This window comes from Natrix helvetica (genome assembly GCF_964273705.1).
Source record: "Natrix helvetica genome assembly, chromosome: 3".
NCBI classification, from domain to species: Eukaryota; Metazoa; Chordata; class Lepidosauria; order Squamata; family Natricidae; genus Natrix; species Natrix helvetica.
This window is the reverse complement of record NC_138549.1, coordinates 87666406-87687201: the sequence shown is the minus strand read 5'-3', so window position 1 is coordinate 87687201 and position 20796 is coordinate 87666406. Positions and strand designations below refer to the sequence as shown.

At 37.8% G+C, this 20796-nt stretch overlaps 2 protein-coding genes across 3 annotated transcripts in view; one reads left to right on the top strand and one right to left on the bottom strand.

The window, feature by feature from the left end:
- FRRS1 (ferric chelate reductase 1) overlaps positions 1–10946 on the top strand; it is a 45033-nt gene extending 34087 nt beyond the window's left edge. The window contains exons 8-16 of the mRNA XM_081948803.1: positions 665–812; positions 2704–2820; positions 3333–3448; positions 3896–3982; positions 5577–5674; positions 6079–6137; positions 7313–7453; positions 8798–8859; positions 9257–10946. Of these exons, the coding sequence (XP_081804929.1) occupies positions 665–812; positions 2704–2820; positions 3333–3448; positions 3896–3982; positions 5577–5674; positions 6079–6137; positions 7313–7453; positions 8798–8859; positions 9257–9349 (921 nt within the window). The 3' untranslated portion in view covers positions 9350–10946. The remainder of the gene's footprint in view (positions 1–664; positions 813–2703; positions 2821–3332; positions 3449–3895; positions 3983–5576; positions 5675–6078; positions 6138–7312; positions 7454–8797; positions 8860–9256) is intronic.
- PALMD (palmdelphin) overlaps positions 10550–20796 on the bottom strand; it is an 80996-nt gene continuing 70749 nt past the window's right edge. For both annotated transcript variants that reach the window (XM_081948800.1, XM_081948801.1), the window contains one exon: positions 10550–12912. In XM_081948800.1, coding sequence (XP_081804926.1) covers positions 12869–12912 — 44 coding nt within the window. In that variant the 3' untranslated portion in view covers positions 10550–12868. The remainder of the gene's footprint in view (positions 12913–20796) is intronic.

Below are 20796 nucleotides of genomic sequence, written 5' to 3'. Positions count from 1 at the left end.
ATGTAGATAGGGTTGTTGTTATTCTATGCACAGATTAGTATGTCTCAGAGAAAAAGTTACATGCACTATCAACATTTTAGGTCCCTAGTTGAATCAAGGTGTTTGCGTTCAACTGTCTTCATTTTGCAACAATAAATATTAGAGAAACCATTGCCTCATTCTTGACAAGTTCAGCATATACCTGTTTTTACTGATTATGTAATAAACCAGTAAAGATGCTACATGATACCCAAGTTAATTGGAATGTAATTTGAGGTTTCAAGTGTCCTTTGAATGATTCAATATCTGGCTTTATTTGAAGGATTTGGTTTTTGTTTAATTATGTGATCGATAGGATTAGCAATCCCCAAATTGGCTGCCAAAAATGATCAGTCTAGTTTTAAGTTCCTTTTAGTTTTCAAAAGCATGGAAATTTTTGTAAGCCAGGAGGATGGTTCTGAAGACATTTGAGAAGGTCACTAAACTTATAATGGGAAGCAGCCATGACTTATCTTGCTAAATATTCTTATCTGCTTCGTAAAATTCAGCTAATAAAACCTGTTTGGGTTTGGTATATTCCTTCTTTGATAAGTACCTGATAAGCTTTTGACAGAAGCAGTCACAATATATGTGCTGTTTTATCTTTTGAGATACAAAAATTAAATCTGCATTGCTTGTTTGTTAGGATGCTTTGCAGAATATATCTTGGAGACTGGCTGATGGCCTTCTGCAGTGTGCTTTCAGAAGAAGAATTCACCTTCCAGCTTCTACAGGAAGATATAATCTGGATGCAAACTATTACATATTTCTGGCTGATGGTGAAATCAGTACAGGTAAAAAGTTTATGACTGTAGGGGAAAAAATCTGCCTGAACATTTAAATTAAGTTTCACACCAGGCATATTTTTCATGCTGAATTCCAAGCATTACTTGATCTTCACCTGTTGCAAGCTAATGTTTGGGTTGGGGAAGGAAAAATAATTCTTGATTCATGATTAATCTTAATGGGATTGTGGAAGAGCCTTAATAATAGGTACAGATATGGCAACCTTTCTCTTCCTTGAGTTTTTAACATATTGGATTTTGTAGATTGTACCATGCTTGCAGCTGCCGTAAATATGAAACCAAATAAATCCCCCCCTCCCTATTTCTATTGGTGCATGAGGTTGAATGTGTCATCTTTCTATTGCAGATTCACAATATGAATAGCAATGGAAATTTCATACAAGACTTCATGCTACATTTTAAAGAAATGCCCAAGCAATTTAATCTGCATTGCTGCTTTCCAGCAGTGATCTATGACTCTCATCATTCCCAAACAGTATTTTTATTATACTGGCTGAGAGTTGTAAATTAACACATTTGGAAAGTAAATCTTAGCCATAAGGGAGATTCTGATGTCACAATTATATTTATGTATTACTTCAATTCATATAGCCATTTATTCCACACAGAATACTCTGAATGGCTCACAGTAATTAAAAGCAATATAAAAAAACCATCCTTTAAGTAAGAACAATATAAACACCATATAATAACATAATGCCTAGTCACGTCACACGAAAACCCATTAACAATAATAAACACAGTCACTTTATGGGCACTATCCACACTCAGTTCCCCACACCGATAGCAAAACCAAGTCTCTAAGACCTATGCATTGCCAGTAGGATCAGGGTTAATCTAGGGGGATCATGTTCCAAAGGATGGAACACAACAGAAAATATTTTTTCCTGGGCCCCACCAGATGATATCCCTAGTAGGTGCTACATAAAGGTAAAGGTTCCCCTTGTACATATGTGCTAGTCGTTCCTGACTCTAGGGAGTGGTGCTCATCTCCGTTTCAAAGCCGAAGAGTCAGCACTGTCCAAAGATGTCTCTGTGGTCATGCCGAAAGCGCACGGAACGCTGTTACCTTCCCACCAAAGATGGTTCCTATTTTTACATGCTTTCGAACTGCTAGGTTGGCAGAAGCTGGGATAAGTAACGGGAACTCATTCCATTACGCAGTGCTAGGGATTCGAACCGCCAAACTGCCAACCTTTCTGATTGACAAGCTCAGCATCTTAGCCACTGAAGCCACCGCATCCCTGGTGTAACATAGAGCATACCTTTATTAGATGTAGACAGATACTGTATAGTCAGAGAGAGGTGGTCCTTCAAGTAACCCTGCACTATAAAGGGTCATCCCCAGCACCTTGAATTGAATCCAGAAACAAATCCGTAACCAATGCAACTTGCAGAGTAGAAGTGTAACTTGTGCTGAATGAGGAGTGCACAATAACCACTCACATAGCTGCTTTCTGCACTAGCTGAAGTTTCCAATACTTTTAAAGGGCAGCTTCCTGTAGAGTGCTTTGAGTTGTCCACATGGGATGTGTGATTGTGTGAGGGATTGAGACAGGCTACCTAAATTCATAGCACCACCTAAATGGCTCACGGCAGAGATAAAGAGCATACTGATGATTATGATAATATTGCATATTATTGTTAATTTTTCCATGGCAAAGAATCAATATAATATCAACACATGGAATGCACTGAAACACTAATTTTCACCTAGAAGCATTTGAGGGGTTGGCTTTGAGTAGCAAATTGGAACTGCAGTCTCTGAAGCAAACAAAATCTATGTTCTGAAGTCTTCACCCATGGAGATAATGTTATTTACTCTTCCTTTGCTGATAGTCCATAATCTATTATTCTCTCCCCCCCACCCCCAATACAGAAGGTGAAACCTACAAACACCAACAACAACCTCTGATTACAAACGGAAAATACAACATTCTAGGTCCATTAAAAGATATTGGAGGATCCCGGTCTCCATTCCTGATCAAAATGCATGGCAAGTTTAATTTTTATAAATTTGTGAAACACTATAATAGCAATAGTAATAGCACTTAGACTTATATACTGCCTCATAGTGCTTTTACAGCCCCCCCCTAAGCGGTTTACAGACTCAGCGTATTTTCCCCAACAATCTGGGTCCTCATTTTACCCATCTCGGAAGGATGGAAGGCTGAGTCAACCTTGAGCCTGGTGAGAATCGAACTGCTCATAAGATTTGATTATTTTATTTTGTCTTCAGTTCCAAAGAAAGGTGTTTCTAAGATATTTCCAAAGAAATATCTTTTTGGCCATTTGGATATCTTGTGGGTATTCAAATTCTGCCAACAAAATACAGTGCAAAGATTAGCTTGCAATAGAATAAATAAGGGCAGAAGGCAGCTAAAATGGCTTGAGTACAGTCTTTTGTTCTTCTCTGTCTCTGAAATAAAATGGAAGCTTACTTTTAAGGGCTTCTTAGCTCTGAAACTCAAGTCATTGGTAAGTGTCTGGTATTTTTCTTTCTTTCAGGTACCCTAATGTTTGTTGGATGGATAACCACAGTTAGCATAGGGGTGATCGTTGCCCGTTTTTTCAAGTCTGTCTGGCCTCATACTCTACTGTTTGGAGAAGAGATTTGGTTTCAGGTGGGGAAAAATGAATTGTGGAGTGTCTTTTTGGTGTATACAAAATATGTTTAGCAAGGTTTTACTCTTATTTATTTTTATTCATTTATCCATGCAATTTCTAAGCTGCGTATCTCAGCCAAATGATTCTGGTGACTTCACAATTCTAAAACTATAAAACAGTTAAAGCAACTAAAAACAATAAAACCTCCAAAAATAAATGCATTCAGCTGCTGATATAGAGAACCAACTAAAAGTAAATTTAGGAAATTAATACATTCCAAAACCCAGGCCTGAGTACATAGCCAACTTTTTAAAGCCTTACAAAAGGCCTTATACCAGAGTTTACTTCTTGTTCTATTCTTAACTGATGAATTTTCTGCCAAATCTTCTTGGTAAAAGAGTATGTGTAATAGGCTGCTCTTTAGCATCTCTTAATGTTATGTTTTTGAATATAACTTTTTCTAGATCCATCGTTCCCTGATGATGATAACAATGTTGCTCACAAGCATATCTTTTGTTCTTCCTTTTATATATCGAGGAGGCTGGAATGAAGTAAGTGATGAGATTAATATAGATTTAACTGCTTAAAATCTAACAATAATTTAAATCTTATTTCAAGGGCTTGGTATTCTGTCCTTATCCCCTGTTTAAATAAGAAGACAGTATTTTATAATGACATCATCTTTTTCTCTCTCTGAGTGTATACAATATGTGAGTGAGCAAAATTAAATTATGTGCCAAACAATTTGGCTACATTACATTACGGTATATGGCAATATAAGTACTTTGTAGGCTTTAATGTTCACTTGCAGCTTGCTTCAGAGGACCATCTTTTACAAAAGCAAGAAAAATATATTTATGACTAGGATGTGGTTATGATAGTACTTTGAGAATTAACTCAGAATAGTACTAATGTAGTTAAGGTTAGAGAATGAAACTGAAAAAATATCTGAATTTTATAGCTCTGGCAAAGCAAAAATATATTTTACAATTGCATGTTGGATAGGGAAACAGATACTGTATGTATTACCCAAGTAGAATTAGTGTCATGAAATCAAGCTGATAACATGATCTATCCTAGGAGATTAAAAAACACCAGCCTTGTGGTGTTTCAAGGACTGTAGACTCTTGAAATGTTTCCACATTTCTCCAGAGTTCACTATCAAGGATTTGTTTGTAATGCAGTGGCGTAGCGTGGGGGGTGCAGGGGGGGCCGGCCGCACCGGGCGCAACATCTGGGGGGGCGCGCTCGCACTCGCAGCTCTCTGCTGTTGACTTGCATGTATTTCAAGGCTGAATTTGAATTGAATGAAGCCGAGGAACGCTTCCCACGTTTAATACAAAAGAGACGCGAGCAGGTCTTCCCGGGGTCGAGAGCACGAAAGAGGGCCAAAGTTTTCTTCTGCAGATCTGGGTCTCTTGAAGACTGCTGGGCAGGGCGAGGGACGTTAAGAACGCGATACGTTTAAATTAGAGCAAGTGAAGACCTCGGGCGGCTTTCCTTTTCCTATTTTCCCAGAACCGAGGGAAGAAAATGATTCTGCTTCGGGCCTATAGAGGGCGCTGCGAGTTTTGCTAAGGAGGACGGCTGCTTCAGAGCTCCCTTCATGTCCCTAGTCCAGTGGCGTAGCGTGGGTTGCCACGGGTTAGGGGGCGCAAATTACTTGCCTTGCCCCGGGTGCTGACAACCCACGCTACGCCACTGTTGTAATGTTATCTTTTGTGCTTTATTTTTTTATGATACTATACAGAAAAGCTAACTCCCGAGTTCAAAAGAGATTTTATTATAACCTGATCCCTCGGATTCTATACATGGGAAATCGTCCTTTATAAATTAGCCCATCCAAAGTTTACCTGTGTGATATGTGTGTTGTAAAAGAAGAAAATGATTGTGCTGCTTGGGATCCAGATGGTCCCTACCTTCTTGATCTTCCTAAATCTTTGAAGATCATGAGTTGTTTTGGGGTTTGTTTGGGGTGTTTATGTTGGTTTTATGTTTTTTTAGTTTTTTTAATTATTTGTAAGCTTTCCAGGATTATGCTTTGTAACATATAGGACAGCTAAATATAGCAAATCTTTTAAAGAAAAAATATACATAAAAAGCCTAATTATAACTAACGTTCTTTTTTTTAAAAAAAAAATATAGCACGCAGGTTTTCACCCCTATTTTGGCTGCACTGTGATGGCTCTGGCACTTTTTCAGCCTCTTATGGCAGCGTTCAGACCCCCTCAACAAGCACCAAGGTATTCTGATTTTGTACTGTACTCTTAATTGCTCAAATGTTTCTTAACAAAATTGTTAGTAGGTTATTGGAAGATTTAAGTGATCATTTAACTTAGTATCCTTTAGATGCCAAACTGTGCCTTCTAGAATTATCAGCCAAATATTATATTGGCCAGTTTGGACCTGCAGGTTGGGAACTATAGGAACTTTATTTAACACATGTGGAAGTACCTTATTCTGTGTCTTTTATCTTAGGAAATTAGTCCCTGCAAACCTCCAAAGATTTTCTGCAGACTCTAATTTTTCTAGCTTGTATAAATGTTTAAATGAAAATGCATAATACATTTGTGCTCTCCTTTTCTTTGTCCTTCCCTTCCCTTTCCTTGAAATGAGAAATGACTTCTTCTTTCCTTTCTGGGGACAGAAGGCAGATTTTCGGCTGGTTACATTGGAGCGCTGGGACAACTGCTAGAATATTAGCCGGTGAGTTTCCTGTGTTAACTCTTCAATGTATAGCTGCATGTCGCCTAAGAGGAGAAAGCCACTTTTCTGCTCTCTGCTGACTGCTTGAAATTCCTCTAATGCAACCTGTTGCTTTCCAGATGTGTTGGACACTCTCCGACTACTCTCCATTCCGCATAATCTCAGAAGTCAGAGAGTTGCCTTCAACATATCTAGCAGGCACCAGTTTGCAAAATGCTACTGTGGCATGAAATAGATATATGGTCATAATGGCGAACCTATTGCACGTGTGCCAGAGGTGGCACACAGAGCCTTCTCTGTGGGCACATGTACCGGCCAGTTGCTCTCTTCCAGGTTCCGGGACATGCATGTGCGCCAGTCAGCTGGCGTGCATGCGCACTGGCTAACTACTGTCTTCTGGGTTCCAGCCAGCTGGTCTTCGTGCGAAGACCACCTGGCTGGTATACATGCGCGTGCCAGAACCCAGAAGAGCAGTTGGCCACTGCGCCCATGCGCACCGGCTAGCTGCTCTCTTCTGGGTTCCGGTGCTCCAGCGCATGTGTGCGTGCTCCCAGTTTCGTCAGTCGATGTCGAAAAGGTTAACCATCACTGATATATGGGATTTCACTCTTCTGGTTGTAATCGAACTATATCTGTAAAAGTATAGTGCAGTAGTGCATTTCGATAGTTTAAAGCATAGGAAGCTAGCAGCCTGCAAATACAGCTGCCAGGCATAATCTTCCTTTACAGCAATGCTTCTGGGCCTCACATATACTTTAAAGATATTCTTAGAAAATAAAAACAGCAGAGGACTGAAACTCTGTGTCTGAGCAGAAATTGGGGTTCAGATCAAATAAATAAATCTGCTCAAGTGCCTCAAACAAAAAGAGAAGCCAAAGAAGCAGAGTATCCTGGTAAACGTGATGGTGGGAGCAATTTTGTGAGAATGCACACAAAAGCTCCCGAGCTTTTATGTGGGGCAGGTGGTAAAATATGTTGGGGGTTGTCTGATTTTAATGGCTCTGCAGCACAGCCTATTGAAGTGGAGAGGATGTAACGTTCCCCCGGGAAACAAGCAAGTATGCCCCAAATATCCCCTAACTCCCTCTCTACAAAAGATTTGAACGAATGTCTTGCTGCACAGTATTTTTTGAATGCCTCAAAGAGACTCTAAATTTGGTCTTGTTCTTAACTAGTGGTAACAATGTTCCTGGGAATGGACTTGCCAGCTCTCAACCTTCCTCCCTGGGATACTTACGCAATGATTGGATTTGTAGCTTGGCATGTTGGGATCGATGTTCTTCTGGAGTTACATGGCTACTGCCTCATCCGCAAAGGTTTGCACGGAGAATAATCACGTTGCAAAAAAAACACCTTTGGTGGGGTTTTTACTTTTTTGTTTTGGCAGGGTGGGGGTGGCTTTCTGGAAGATCTTGGCTTTTGCTGTTCATGATTACTTCGTACGCTTTTCCCTGTGATACTTTCCTATACAAGTCATACAAATAATAGGCTGCTCAATATTTTAAGCATTGAGCTTGGTTGCCTCGTAACACCATGACTTACACTTACTGTTTCTTAAACTACTGACTTGTTAATTTGAGCAAGGTGAAGTTTTGCTGTGCAAAACTCTATGCATATGAACAAAAATATGTTCTTAATTACAAACCTGCGATGCCGCAAAACATAATAATCATGATATAAAAGTTAGGGGAGGGAAATCCACCTCTTTGTCCTATTGCTGTTCAGATAGACCTAGAGAATGTCATTGTTTGACTTCTGTAAAAAGAGAAAAATAGCATTTTGGAATCAAAATAGTATTTTCAGGTGAGGACGTGAAAGAGAAATACCAATTCAACCCCTCCTGCTAGAAAACTATAATGCTGGATCATTTTGACAGTTAGTTACTGTACAGAAAATAGCACTGTGCCGATATTCAAAGAATGCTATACAAAATGCTTTACTGACGTACTAAGAAAAGCCAGGTTTTAAGTTGCAGTTAAGTGCAACAAGTATTCTTTCTCCTATAGCCACACTTAATAACTATAATTATATCTGTGTGTGCATAAATGTACATATAGAGACTTATACATGAGGCACTATGCCAGTTTTTCAGATGAAGGCATCCACAGCCATTATGGCCAGTATTTTATTTTTGTAATGCAACAAATGGCAGGAAGGATTTTTCCTCCCAAATGCCTTATGTGTATTTTGAAGGGGCAGTTATTGCACATCGGAACAAAGAAAAAGAGCTACGTATATAGAAGGAAAAAAAGGCAGAATTGTAATTATATTTGTCTCTAAAGGCCTTGGTTTAACCTCCTGGGTGCCGTCTAAGATGAAATTTAAAATGCAATACAAGGGGGAAAAAAAACCCAATCTCCCCTTCTCTATGAAAACAATGAATTTCAAACATATCCTATTAAATAGATCTTTATTGTACTGTGAATGGATGGGTAGTCGTATTACAGTGAACCTAATATGTTGTACCCTTTGTAGGTACAGTATTATCTTTTTGGATAAAATATTTCTTTTATTTTGGCTGGGGAAGTCCGAGAGTTGAACTCCATGCATCTTAAAGTTCCCAAGGTTGAGAAACACTGATTTAAGGTGATAGTATCCATGTGAGTGAAAGAAAGAATGCTTTCCCGCATAATAGCTTTAATTATACTTCTCTTTTACAGTTGAGGTGTTGGAAGATGACAGGGTACAAATATTGCAATCTTTATCTTCTGCAGAAGCCCAGGTAAGCCCTTTGTCAGGTAGTGGAGAGAATGGAAAGACAAACAACTTTTCTTTTTCTTTTTTAGCATGAAACACCTTCTAAGTTCTATACTATTTTAAGACAATAGGGTTAGAGCATATGGATATTTTTTTTCTCCTTAGGAAAGGGGAGCCTCTGGGGGGTTATGACTAGGCTAGTATTTTTCATTTTCAGATGATTTTTCATTAACAGATAATTCTGTTAATTTTATCATCTTTGAAATGGTAGTATTGTTTTTCCACAGATTAACTTTCCAATGCTATCTCTTTCATGTCTACCTCTACCATCAAGAATAATTATAGACATGCCTTTTTCTGATGTGGTTGAATCATTTCATAAATTAGTAAACAATCTTTCTTTCCCCCTTTTCTTCCCCCAGGGCCATACATTTAAAAAAGCAGTGCTGATAATCTACATTTGTGGCAACATAGCATTCCTTGTCACCTTTATAACAGCAGTTGTGCAAGTATGATTCCATAAAAGCCTTGACTATTCTACAGTTTGTCATTACAGTTCAAAATAACTTCTTACTGGATTTTATAACTGTCAGCAGAACTTATCTTCCATTCAAGATGTGAGAACAACTCTTCACCACACAGCCATTGAAGAACAAACTTTGTTGGTCTTGATAAGAATCTGTCTTGGGCTTCTCCCTGAGTTAACTACTTGCTTTAATGTTGTATATTTATATTCTGTAGCTTTACCTATTACCTGAAAACTAGGAGAGGATCTTATTTTGAGCCAATGGACCATTGTTAGTTCATTTACTCATCTGAAGATAGCTCATCAAGTTCCAGGACGTACCTGTCAGATGTGGCTGATATTTCACACACAGTAGTTTTTCTCGTGGTAAAATGTGGCCTTTGTGGTCCGCAGCATATCAAAATTGGAAGTTGATAAGAGTATAATGATGAAAGATCCACCTCTTTTGAACATGAGCGCATATATACAAACGATAATTGCATTGCAATTGCAATGATTGTTCAACCACACCCCAAAGATGCTGCTGCATGTGCCTCATGTTTTATACATGTTGTCTTCCCTCCCACACACAGATAATCACTATTTTAGTAGTATGAAATCCATCTCCAAGTACATTTTTTTACAAGAAGCTCTTTCTGGAATTTTTTTGGAATTCAAGATATTTGTATGAGAATACTCTTTTGAAGTATTTATTACAGATTTTTAGATTGAGATGTGCAATGACAAGTGTTATTCCAAGAGTGATGACAATTGTTTGAATGTTGTTGTTTTTTGTCACTTCTAAACACTTGAATATATTTGTAGACTACCTCTTTCTCTTGAAAGTAACTAGGTACTATACAGATTGTCCTCTTTAGCATATATTTAATAAATGATGGCTAATATATTGTTGCTAAAGTTAGGATGATCTCTAATTGTATTCATCCATTGGTAACCCCCTATGTTACAGGCCCCCATGTGTGTTCTACAGGGTTAGAAAAACCTCTAGAGAAGTTGAAAATATGTAGGTGATGCTGTTGGGTTTGGAAAAGCTGGGAATTAGATGGCGCTGCATATGGAAATAGGCTAAAAATGTTAGTGTAAAATTCCAGTCCACATTGTTAAATGGCAATGTAAGTCACTACATTTCTTTGATTCCGATCCTAAAGATCCAGTTAAAAAAAAAAAAAAAACCAGCTCAGTCTCTTCAGCGTCAGACCGTTTCCATTATTTATTCTGCTCCATAAAAATGATGTCTATGACCAGCAACACTAGAGTTTTATAGATGTATATTGCATACCATTGGTTTAATATTTTTAATTTTATAAAATTCTTGTCCCAATTTTTGAAGGGAATTTCTTTATAACTTGTAAGCAGTGTTTAACCAAATATATAGCTGTTAGTCGTATTGCTGTTCACTGCAAATGTATTTGCCATTAAAGAGTTTGTTCACCTGTTAAGTACGGAGTGTCATGTCTTCACAAATTTCTATGACTTAGTATTTATGTAGTGTAATTTTGCTAGAGATTTTTCTCTAGGCAGCAACTGTACCCAATCACCTATGAATCAGTGACTGAAAACTTAATAAAGATAACATTGAAATAATACTGAATCTGTGAGAATTGTGATGTTTAAAAATGGGAAGAAAAGCTTGCTAATTCTTTTAAGACACAGGGTCCCTTCTAAGTCCATTCTAGTTATTTTGAAATACTGCTGGTTCCAACCTTGATTTTAGATCAGAAAATATTAGGTTCTCAGCTGTCCATGAGAAAATTACAAGCAGTCTTGTGAATGATTCGCAATGTATTCCTATATACACAACTAGAATTTTTGAGAAGCTGCCCAAAAAGTTTTTTTTTTAAGTAAAAAAGTAGAAACTGGCTAAGTTATTCCCAAACACTTGGCAGGGTGCTTTTCTGTCTTAGTCTTTCTGAGCAATTTTTAAAAGGTGGGCAGTAGAGTTTGTGGTCAGTTTTTAAAAACTGCAGCTGTCTTACTCTTTAGAATCGCAAAAGGTAAAGAGTTCTAGCTGTCAGCTGAACAGGATCAATCAAATAAAATCCACTGAGCAGTCAGAATAAATAGATTCTGGAAAAAGAAAAGTATTTTCCCCTTCCTCCTCATATTTTTCATCACAAATATATAAACAACATAGAAAATATTCAAAATATCATTTGTAGCAGTGTATTTTAAATAGCCTTTGACCAAGTCTCATTTTGGGGAAAACAATAGCTTCGTAGTCTCATATATAATGTATTGTTCATATATTTCCCACAGGATAAGTGCATTTTAATTCCATTTTGGCCTTTGTACTGGCCACTCTCATTTCTTGGGAACATGCATAGTGCCTTCTGAAGTATTTTTAGATTGGACTCTTCAATACACTGAAATAACATTTCCACAATTGAGACACTGTGTGGTGCTATTGATTAGGTTTATAGCCATAGCTAGTTATGTTGAAGTTGTCCATAGTAGTCTAATCTTTCCAAGAGAAATGTTTTAAAAATACATAACATTAACAAAACATCTGAATTACACTGAATATTTTTCAGAACACAAATATTAAACACTCTCTCCAAACATAGAGTCTCAACCAAATAAAGCCTTGCATATATCATAACAGAACATTCTGATTTCTGGGCAATCAGAAGCAAGTAGCTACTAATGACCAGAGCAATATTTTAATAACCCAGTTTCTGAGTGTCTTAAGTATTGAGATACTATGATGATAAATGCAAGTTTTGGTACAAAAAATGAGAGAGGTATGTACATTCCAGCTCAAAAACAAATTTTTTATCAGACTGCTAGAGGAAACAAAAAAAAACCTGTTGGGACAAGGATTCCTTACTGGCTAAATTCCAAAGATGAGCAATAAACATAGATAGGAATATGGAAAGCAGTGACATGAAGGATAGAGTGGCCCCCATTTCTCATTTTCCAAACAATGGGGCATTTTCCAATGTTCCAAAGGAAAATGAGATATGGCTGCCTCTGCAGGATGCATTACTATTGATAATATTAGGGGTACTTTAATGGCTTTATCCACCAGCCATAATAAAGTTTATAATAAAGTCATCAGCTTACAATATCAAACACACATATGGAGAGTGCTTTTGCCAAATTTGAAAAACACTGCTGAAATGGAATAGAGTTCAGTAGGAATTGGAAAATCAGTTCATATCTTATATTCATAATCAGAGAAGATGATGGACAAGACTCCTTCAACAAAACTCTTGATGCATTGTATTCATGACACTGATCCTTCAGCTCTTATAAAATATAATAAGGCTGACAAATTCCTAACAAATGCCACTAATAATTCCTTGAGGAACACATTATTTTAACAATATTCATTTATGGATCAGAGTATCCATATATTAGGATTGGCAAACATTCATTTTCCTATAAAGTGCCATTATTATGGATGTATAGTTGAATAAGTAAAAGCTACACAGGTCCAAAACATAGAAAATTCTTCTTTCGCTTTTGTTAAACTGCCAGAATTTTAGTATTATATCACTGCAGCTGTTTAAATCACTTTTTTCCCCAGCTTTGCCATTCTCATTCTCAGAGCTGTAAAAAAAAAAAAGCAAAAGCAAAATATTATATATTGATCTGCAGAGAAGAGCAACAAAGATGATTAGAGGACTGGAGACTAAAACATATGAAGAACGGTTGCAGGAACTGGATATGTCTAGTTTAATGAAAAGAAGGACTAGGGGAGACATGATAGCAGTGTTCCAATATCTCAAGGGTTGCCACAAAGAAGAGGGAGTCAAACTATTTTCCAAGGCACCTGAGGGTAGAACAAGAAGCAATGGGTGGAAACTAATCAAGGAGAGAAGCAACTTAGAACTGAGGAGAAACTTCCTGACAGTTAGAACAATTAATCAGTGGAACAACTTGCCTCCAGAAGTTGTGAATGCCCCAACACTGGAAGTCTTTAAGAAGATGTTGGATAGCCATCTGTCTGAAATGGTATAGGGTTTCCTGCTTAGGCGGGGGGTTGGACTAGAAGACCTCCAAGGTCCCTTCCAACTCTGCTATTGTATTGATATGATATTGTAAAATTATAGTATTAATTAGTTAGAGAGTATCATACTTACCTCACAGGATTAATCCCAGAAAGTACTGTTAAGTTAGTGTAAAAGAAGATCAGAAATTAATAAATATACTATCAAGTTACAGCACAGCCATGTGAGAAAGAATAATTTTCAAACTGTATTATAGTGACAACTGAACATGCATTCCGGTCTACTATTTACCTAAATAATTTGGCTTTTCATTACAAGTCTAGATTTCTATCTGTAATAAATAAAAAAATACCAATGTAAGGGTTAGTTTGTTCATTTGCACTAATATCTAAAATAGAATTAAGTTTTCCTATGGTATTTACTTTTCTAAAACATTGGTCCATTTTTTATGGTTTCAGCATGTCATTATACAGGTAGTCCTCGACTTACAACTATAATTGATCCCCAAATTTCCGTTCCTAAGCAAGATAGTTGTTAAGTGGATGTTGCTCCATTTTTCGACCTTTCTTGTTACAGTTAAGTGAATTACTGCAGATGTTAAGTTATTAACATAGTTGTTAAAGTGAATCTGGCTTCTCCATTGACTTTGCTTGTCAGAAGGTTGCAAAAGCTGCTTACATGACCCTGGAACACTGCAACTGTCATAAGTACAAGCCAATTACCAAGCATCTGAATTTTGATCACGCAACCATGGGGATACTGCAATGGTCTAAAGGTGAAAAATTGTCATAAATCTCTTTTTTCAATGCCATTGTAACCTCGCTACATGAACTGTTATAAATTGAGTTCTACATGTAGAGGGGAAACTCGAAAAATCAGAATATCGTGCAAAAGTTCATTTATTTCACTAATGCAACTAAAAAGGTGAAACTAATATATGAGATAGACTCATTACATGCAAAGCAAGATAGTTCAAGCCGTGATTTGGCATAATTGTGATGATTATGGCTTACAGCTCATGAAAACCCCAAATCCATAATCTCTGAAAATTAGAATATTACATGCAATCAATAAAACAAGGACTGTAAGTAGAACAATATCAGACCTCTGAAAAGTATAAGCATGCATATGTACTCAGTACTTGGTTTGGGCCCCTTTCGCAGCAATTACTGCCTCAATGCGGCGTGGCATGGAAGCTATCAGCCTGTGGCACTGCTGAGGTGTTATGGAAGACCAGGATGCTTCAATAGTGGCCTTCAGCTCTTCTGCATTGTTCGGTCTCATGTCTCTCATCTTTCTCTTGGCAATGCCCCATAGACTCTCTACGGTCAGGCGAGTTTGCTGGCCAATCAAGCACAGTAATCCCACGGTCATTGAACCAGGTTTTGGTGCTTTTGGCAGTGTGGGCAAGTGCCAAGTCTGCTGGAAAATGAAGTCAGCATCCCCATAAAGGTCGTCTGTGGAAGGAAGCATGAAGTGCTCCAAAATCTCCTGGTAGACAGCTGCGTTGACCCTGGACTTAATGAAGCATAGTGGACCAACACCAGCAGATGACATGGCTCCCCAAATGAACACAGACTGTGGAAACTTCACACTGGACTTCAAGCATCTTGCAGTGTGTGCCTCTCCATTCTTCCTCCATACTCTGGGTCCTTGGTTTCCAAATGAGATGCAAAAGTTGTTCTCATCAGAAAAGAGGACTTTGCACCACTGAGCAACAGACCAGGTCTGTTTTTCTTCAGCCCAGGTAAGACGCTTCTGACGTTTGTGGTTCAGGAGCGGCTTGACAAGAGGAATACGACATTTGAAGCCCATGTCCAGGATCCATCTGTGTGTGGTGGCTCTTGATGCACTGACTCCAGCCTCAGTCCACTCCTTGTCAAAGTCCCCAACACTTTTGAATGGCCTTTTCCTGACAATCCTCTCCAGGCTAAAGTCATCCCTGCTGCTTGTACACCTTTTTCTTCCACACTTTTCCCTTCCACATAACTTTCTATTAATGTGCCTTGATACAGCACTTTGGGAACATCCAACTTCTTTTGCAATTACCTTTTGAGGCGTTCCCTCCTTATGGAGGATGTCAATGATAGTTTTCTGCACAACTGTCAGGTCAGCAGTCTTTCCCATGATTGTGATTCCTACTGAACCAGACTGAGAGACCATTTAAAGGCTCAGGAACCCTTTGCAGGTGTTATGGCTTAGGTAGCTGATTAGAGTGGGACACTTTGAGCCTAGAACCTTTTCACAATATTCTAATTTTCTGAGATTGTGGATTTGGGATTTTCATGAGCTGTAAGCCATAATCATCACAATTAGGACAAATCACGGCTTGAACTATCTTGCTTTGCATGTAATGAGTCTTATCTCATATATTACTTTCACCTTTTAAGTTGCATTACTGAAATAAATGAACTTTTGCATGATATTCTAATTTTTCTAGTTTCACCTGTATGTTCCCTAAGAAATTCTGGGAGTAAAGTCCACACATTTTAAAGTTGCCAAGTGTGAAAAATACTAACATAAAGCATTTAGTAATTCACAAGTATCATCTGGATGCCTGTTCTGGAATATGAATTATACTTTTAAGACAACTTTCTTAACATGAATGCTGAGGATTTAAAGCCCATTATTTCTACTTCATTAAGATATGAAATAATTATAAAGCAGAGAGGCTTTCTTCCCATCTACAGTTGCTTTCCTTTTGTCCTTACACCAAAATTACAGGTCCTTTCTTATACATTGAGTTTTAGTGCTCTTTATATTTTATTTTATTCCTTAGTGCCTTTTAGGCTTTGGCTCTCTACAATGTAAACTATTTTATCTTTTCCAATAAAAAGACTGCCATTGATTTCAGTGGTTTTAGTCCAAAGGAATTTTGCTGAAAATATTCCAAGAAAAGAACGTTACTCACTTCACAAACAACCCTTTGTGCATTGCTACCTTACTCTTCCTGGCTTTGTTTTCCTTTTAGAACAAGCAGTATAATTATGAGATTGTTTTGGAAAATTACTCATTTCCCTGCATTCTCTGATTATTCAGTATGTGTTATGGCAGAAGGACAATGTGTGGGAAAAGCTATGGAGGAGGGGACCAAGGCAAGGGCAATGGAATTGCTTCAATAGCAGATAGCAAATGCTATGTGGGTCTGTCTACAGCTGATGTGCTTATTTCAGTTCCATACTACCAGCTCAGGCTGGTAGGGAAATGCTTCTGTAGCATTAGGGAAATTGTGGATAAAGAGAAAGCACTGACTAAATCAATTAGCAAAGCATACAAAGTATACTCCCCATGGACAAAATTAGGATACTCATTGTAGGTTGGGTTGTTTTAACAGCAGTACAACATTCCATATGTTAAAGAGGAAAAGCAAAATTGCAATTTAGAAATGTTTTATAGACTTTATCCTTCAATACTTGGGAAGTCCATAACCATGGAACCAAAGATTCCACAGCAAGTACTCTTTCATTGGTTCTTATGCTATTTCCCACAGTCTTAAGTCCTAGACCTGTGATGACCAACCTATGACCTTATGTGTTAAAGGGGACACAACACAATATTTTGGGTGACATGTCAGCATTCAACACTTGACAACTATTCTTGAAAGCAGGCCTTGTTATGGGGTGATTTTCAAAGGCTGTGAAGGCTGAATGAGAATGGGCTGTGTTTTCATATGGCCTCTGAAAATCAAATGAGTGTGTGTGTGTGTTTGTGTGTGTGCGTGCGTGCTTTTGCAGCTTTTGGAAAATGCAGAGGCTGTGAAGAGCATTCTCTGCTTCCAGAACAAAGGACTTGTGTGACCCGGAGCAGCTTCAGGTAAGCCGCAGGGGCCTAACAGAAAAATGACATCACCTGAAGGTAAGATGGCAGATCCTGAGGAACATTGAGCCACAGGGGCCATTGCACCATTCCCCAAGGTTTGTGTGCCTTGGGGAATGGTGCAAGCGGGCCTATTCAAGTGGCAGTTATGGTGCTTGGGCTGAAGTAAGGCTCGGACTTCTACTTCAGGCCCAGCCTTGCCTTTGCCATCAAGTGCCACTGTTCAGGGTGGCCTAGAACAGGGACAATGGTTTTTCTTTTGTTCAGGTCTGTGTGTGAGAGAGCGGGGAGGAGAGAGAGGGAGAGAGACTAGCAGAATCAAGTATTTTGCAAATTTGGGCATACATGTCAAAAAATTTCACCATCACTGTCCAATCCTTTTCCTAGGAACAGATGGGAAATTTGGCCCATCAAAACAGACAGCAAGCTGAGATTGCTCCCACAACATACAGAGAATCTAGATTTCCTAGGTATCATTCATGTTTTTGCATGCACACTGTAGTTTATGGTTCCAGAAATTGCCCAGAATTAAAACATTTGTTCAGACCAGATTATTAGAGAAGTATGCACAAAAACAGAGAAACCTGTGAAAAAGATGCTTGAGTGGTAGAAAAATATAGACACAACATGCATATAAATAGCCCTGAAATAATCCTGAATTTGTTTTATAGCAGACAGACCTCAGAAAGATGAAATATTCAGCACAAGCAATACTGTTTGATCTAAGTCTGGACATAAATATATTTTGGTTTGAATCTTCTTGAAGATGAGTATGCACTACAGGTTTGCCTAAGAATGTTTGTTTCTCAGCTTGGCTGATATTTCCTACAATTGATGTCCCAAGGCATGCTGAATTTTATCCTGGATATATAGCAATCATGACTAGCACCCACTGCCTGATCTCCCTCTCCCCCCCAAAAAGATAAGCACAGTCAGACCACTACCAAGAATCTCCAGGCTTGTGGGTCAGAAAGGGAAATCAAATACCCCAATAGAAGAAAATATCAAATTATTCCCATAATATTGCCAGGAGAACTTCTGAATCCAGCTGTGAAATCACTTGAAACTAAGCTCAGGAGAGTCACTTCTAATCTTTCTTTTAAAGACAAATGGATAGCAATTCAGTTTCAGTTAAAGTTTTACACTGCGTGAAGAGGTATTTCCTTTTTTAAAAAATCTTGAATCTCTCAGCAATCACCAAATCTGCTGCTAGATTGCCCTGCAGGGAAATGCCAAGAATACTCAGGATAATAATGCAATAAAGTATCTTCTTCAATGGTTTTGAGGAGGATAAATCTAGTTTCCCCTCTGCTCCATCATGAAGATTATTTAATCAGGTTTTACTTATGGAAAACCCTATTGAAGCTATATCCCTTTTAGCTTTAATTTCTTAACTCATATTTTTTACTTTTAACTTGTAAATCTTATCTTCACTTTTAATTTCACCCTTAACTATGCTGTATTATTTTACAATAATAAAGTGGTAATAAATAAAAAAGAGTGGTTCTTTGTAAACCACTCAGAATCACTTTGGTGAGGTGAGTGGTGTATAAATTTGATTGATAAATATCATGTAGCACATTGACTCCTTGTAGAAATGTGCTCTCACACTCCACTATGTTCATCTCAAATGTTTAAATCTCCAATATTTTTTCCCTACCCAAAGGAAACCAAACTTGGACAGCCATCAACATTGCAATCTTTTATCACTCAAGAATGTGAGGCATGTATAAGCATATACTACTAGCTGTTCCTTTAATAAGTGGACATTGCTCTCTCTCCTGTACAGTATCAGTCTGATATTACTGAACTGGTATTTTAACATGTGACATCAAGCCTATAAATTGCAGGCTACCGTCAAGCTCTGTGAGTCAGGCAAACTGAGAAGGAATGCCACATTGGACCAATGTGTAGGGAACTCTGCCAGTCTGCTGATCATAAATAACTCACACTGAGATAATGAGAGTTAGGAATTGGTCCTGAATATCCACTCCCAAATCTCTCTGACAGCTTCCAGGTAAAAGAATTATAATAAACAGTGCAGAACCTTCAGGGCCAGTCCAGGTTGAGGTATACCCTGGCTCAAATGCTGTGCTAACTGGATCATAGTACAGTATTGTGAAAGCTTATGATCTACCTGCTGCCTATGTTGCAACAGTATTTCCACTACTTGTTCTGCAGGAAACAGAGTGCCTTAAGGTTTCTATAGCCATTGGTCTAAGTCCACAAGGCAGGATTCAGTGCTTCTACCGAGAAAGAGAGAGAGAGAGAGAGTAAAGAGGCTTTTAAGATTAATATCAATCTTTGAAAGACTTTCAAACTAGAAACAAAAATCAGTTGGATTTCTGGAAAACTTCATATTCTTCATACCTATTCTAACCTCCCAGGACACATTAATCAGGATTTGATTGTTATAAAACAAATGGCCTTCATTTCTCAATATGTTTTTGCAAAGTGAGTGTGTTTGTATGTATGAATCTTGTCTGCAAAGAGATGGCTGCAACCTCCAAGCACTGAATGAGGTGAGAACTTGTACTAGTTCTTCAACGTAACTTTTTCTTCTGTAAAATTCTTCTTGAAAATTCAAGAGTAAAATAAGGCATATGTGGTTCATTGCTAGCAAAATTTTTTTTTTTTGCTGCCTGATGAAAGAAACTTCAACTGTTGCTTTCACTTGCATTTCTCTTTCTATTCCAACCACATTATAAATCTTAGATCTGTATCAGCAGTTGGGATTTGATAGAGCACTGCCCACCAGAACAACTAGACACAAGAACAGTTTTTTTCCTAAACACCATCACTCTGCTAAGCAAATAATTCCCTCAACACTGTCAAACTATTTACTAAGTCTGCAATACTATTGCTATTAATCTTCTTATCGTTCCTATCACCCATCTCCTCCCACTTATGACTGTATAGCTGTAACTTTTTTGTTTGTATCCTTACGATTTATATTGTTTCCTAGTATGATTTGATTGCTTATTTGTACCTTATGACTATCATTAAGTGTTGTACCTTATGATTCGTGACGAATGTATCTTTTATTTTTACGTACACTGAGACCATACGTACCAAAGACAAATTCCTTGTGTGTCCAATCACACTTGGCCAATAAATATTTCTGCTCTGTTCTGTTTTGTTTTGTTCTATCTCTAGATATCTGCCAAGCAAGACATTGTCCCCTAGACATTCTAGTGATGCTGTTATTTCTCAACATAACTTCCTGTTCAGTATTTAAGCAATAATGAATAAAGGGAAGATACAGCATCCTTTCTTTGCTTTGTCCACTAAATAGAATTTAAAAAACCAATTTAGAGCCTCTTAGATGAAAAGCAGACATTTCAACTTAGACCAAATATAGGCTTGCATGAACAACAAGCTTGATTGTATGTATATTGTGCTATCTATTTTGTGCTTGTCGAAGAAAGCTACTATTAGTTGTGTTTGCGTGGACACAGAATAAAACTATGAACTCTGAAGCCACTTGATGTTAAGGCTATTAAGATCTGTAAAACATTTCGATTGCAAAAGATTAATAGTGAGTTGATTTCATGCAAAAGATTAGAAAATGTAACAGCTTTTATTAAAGGTAGATACACAGTCTGAGATTAATGTACAGACAGAAATGGATTTCTGTTATTTTTGACTATTAAAACAGGTATTCTCT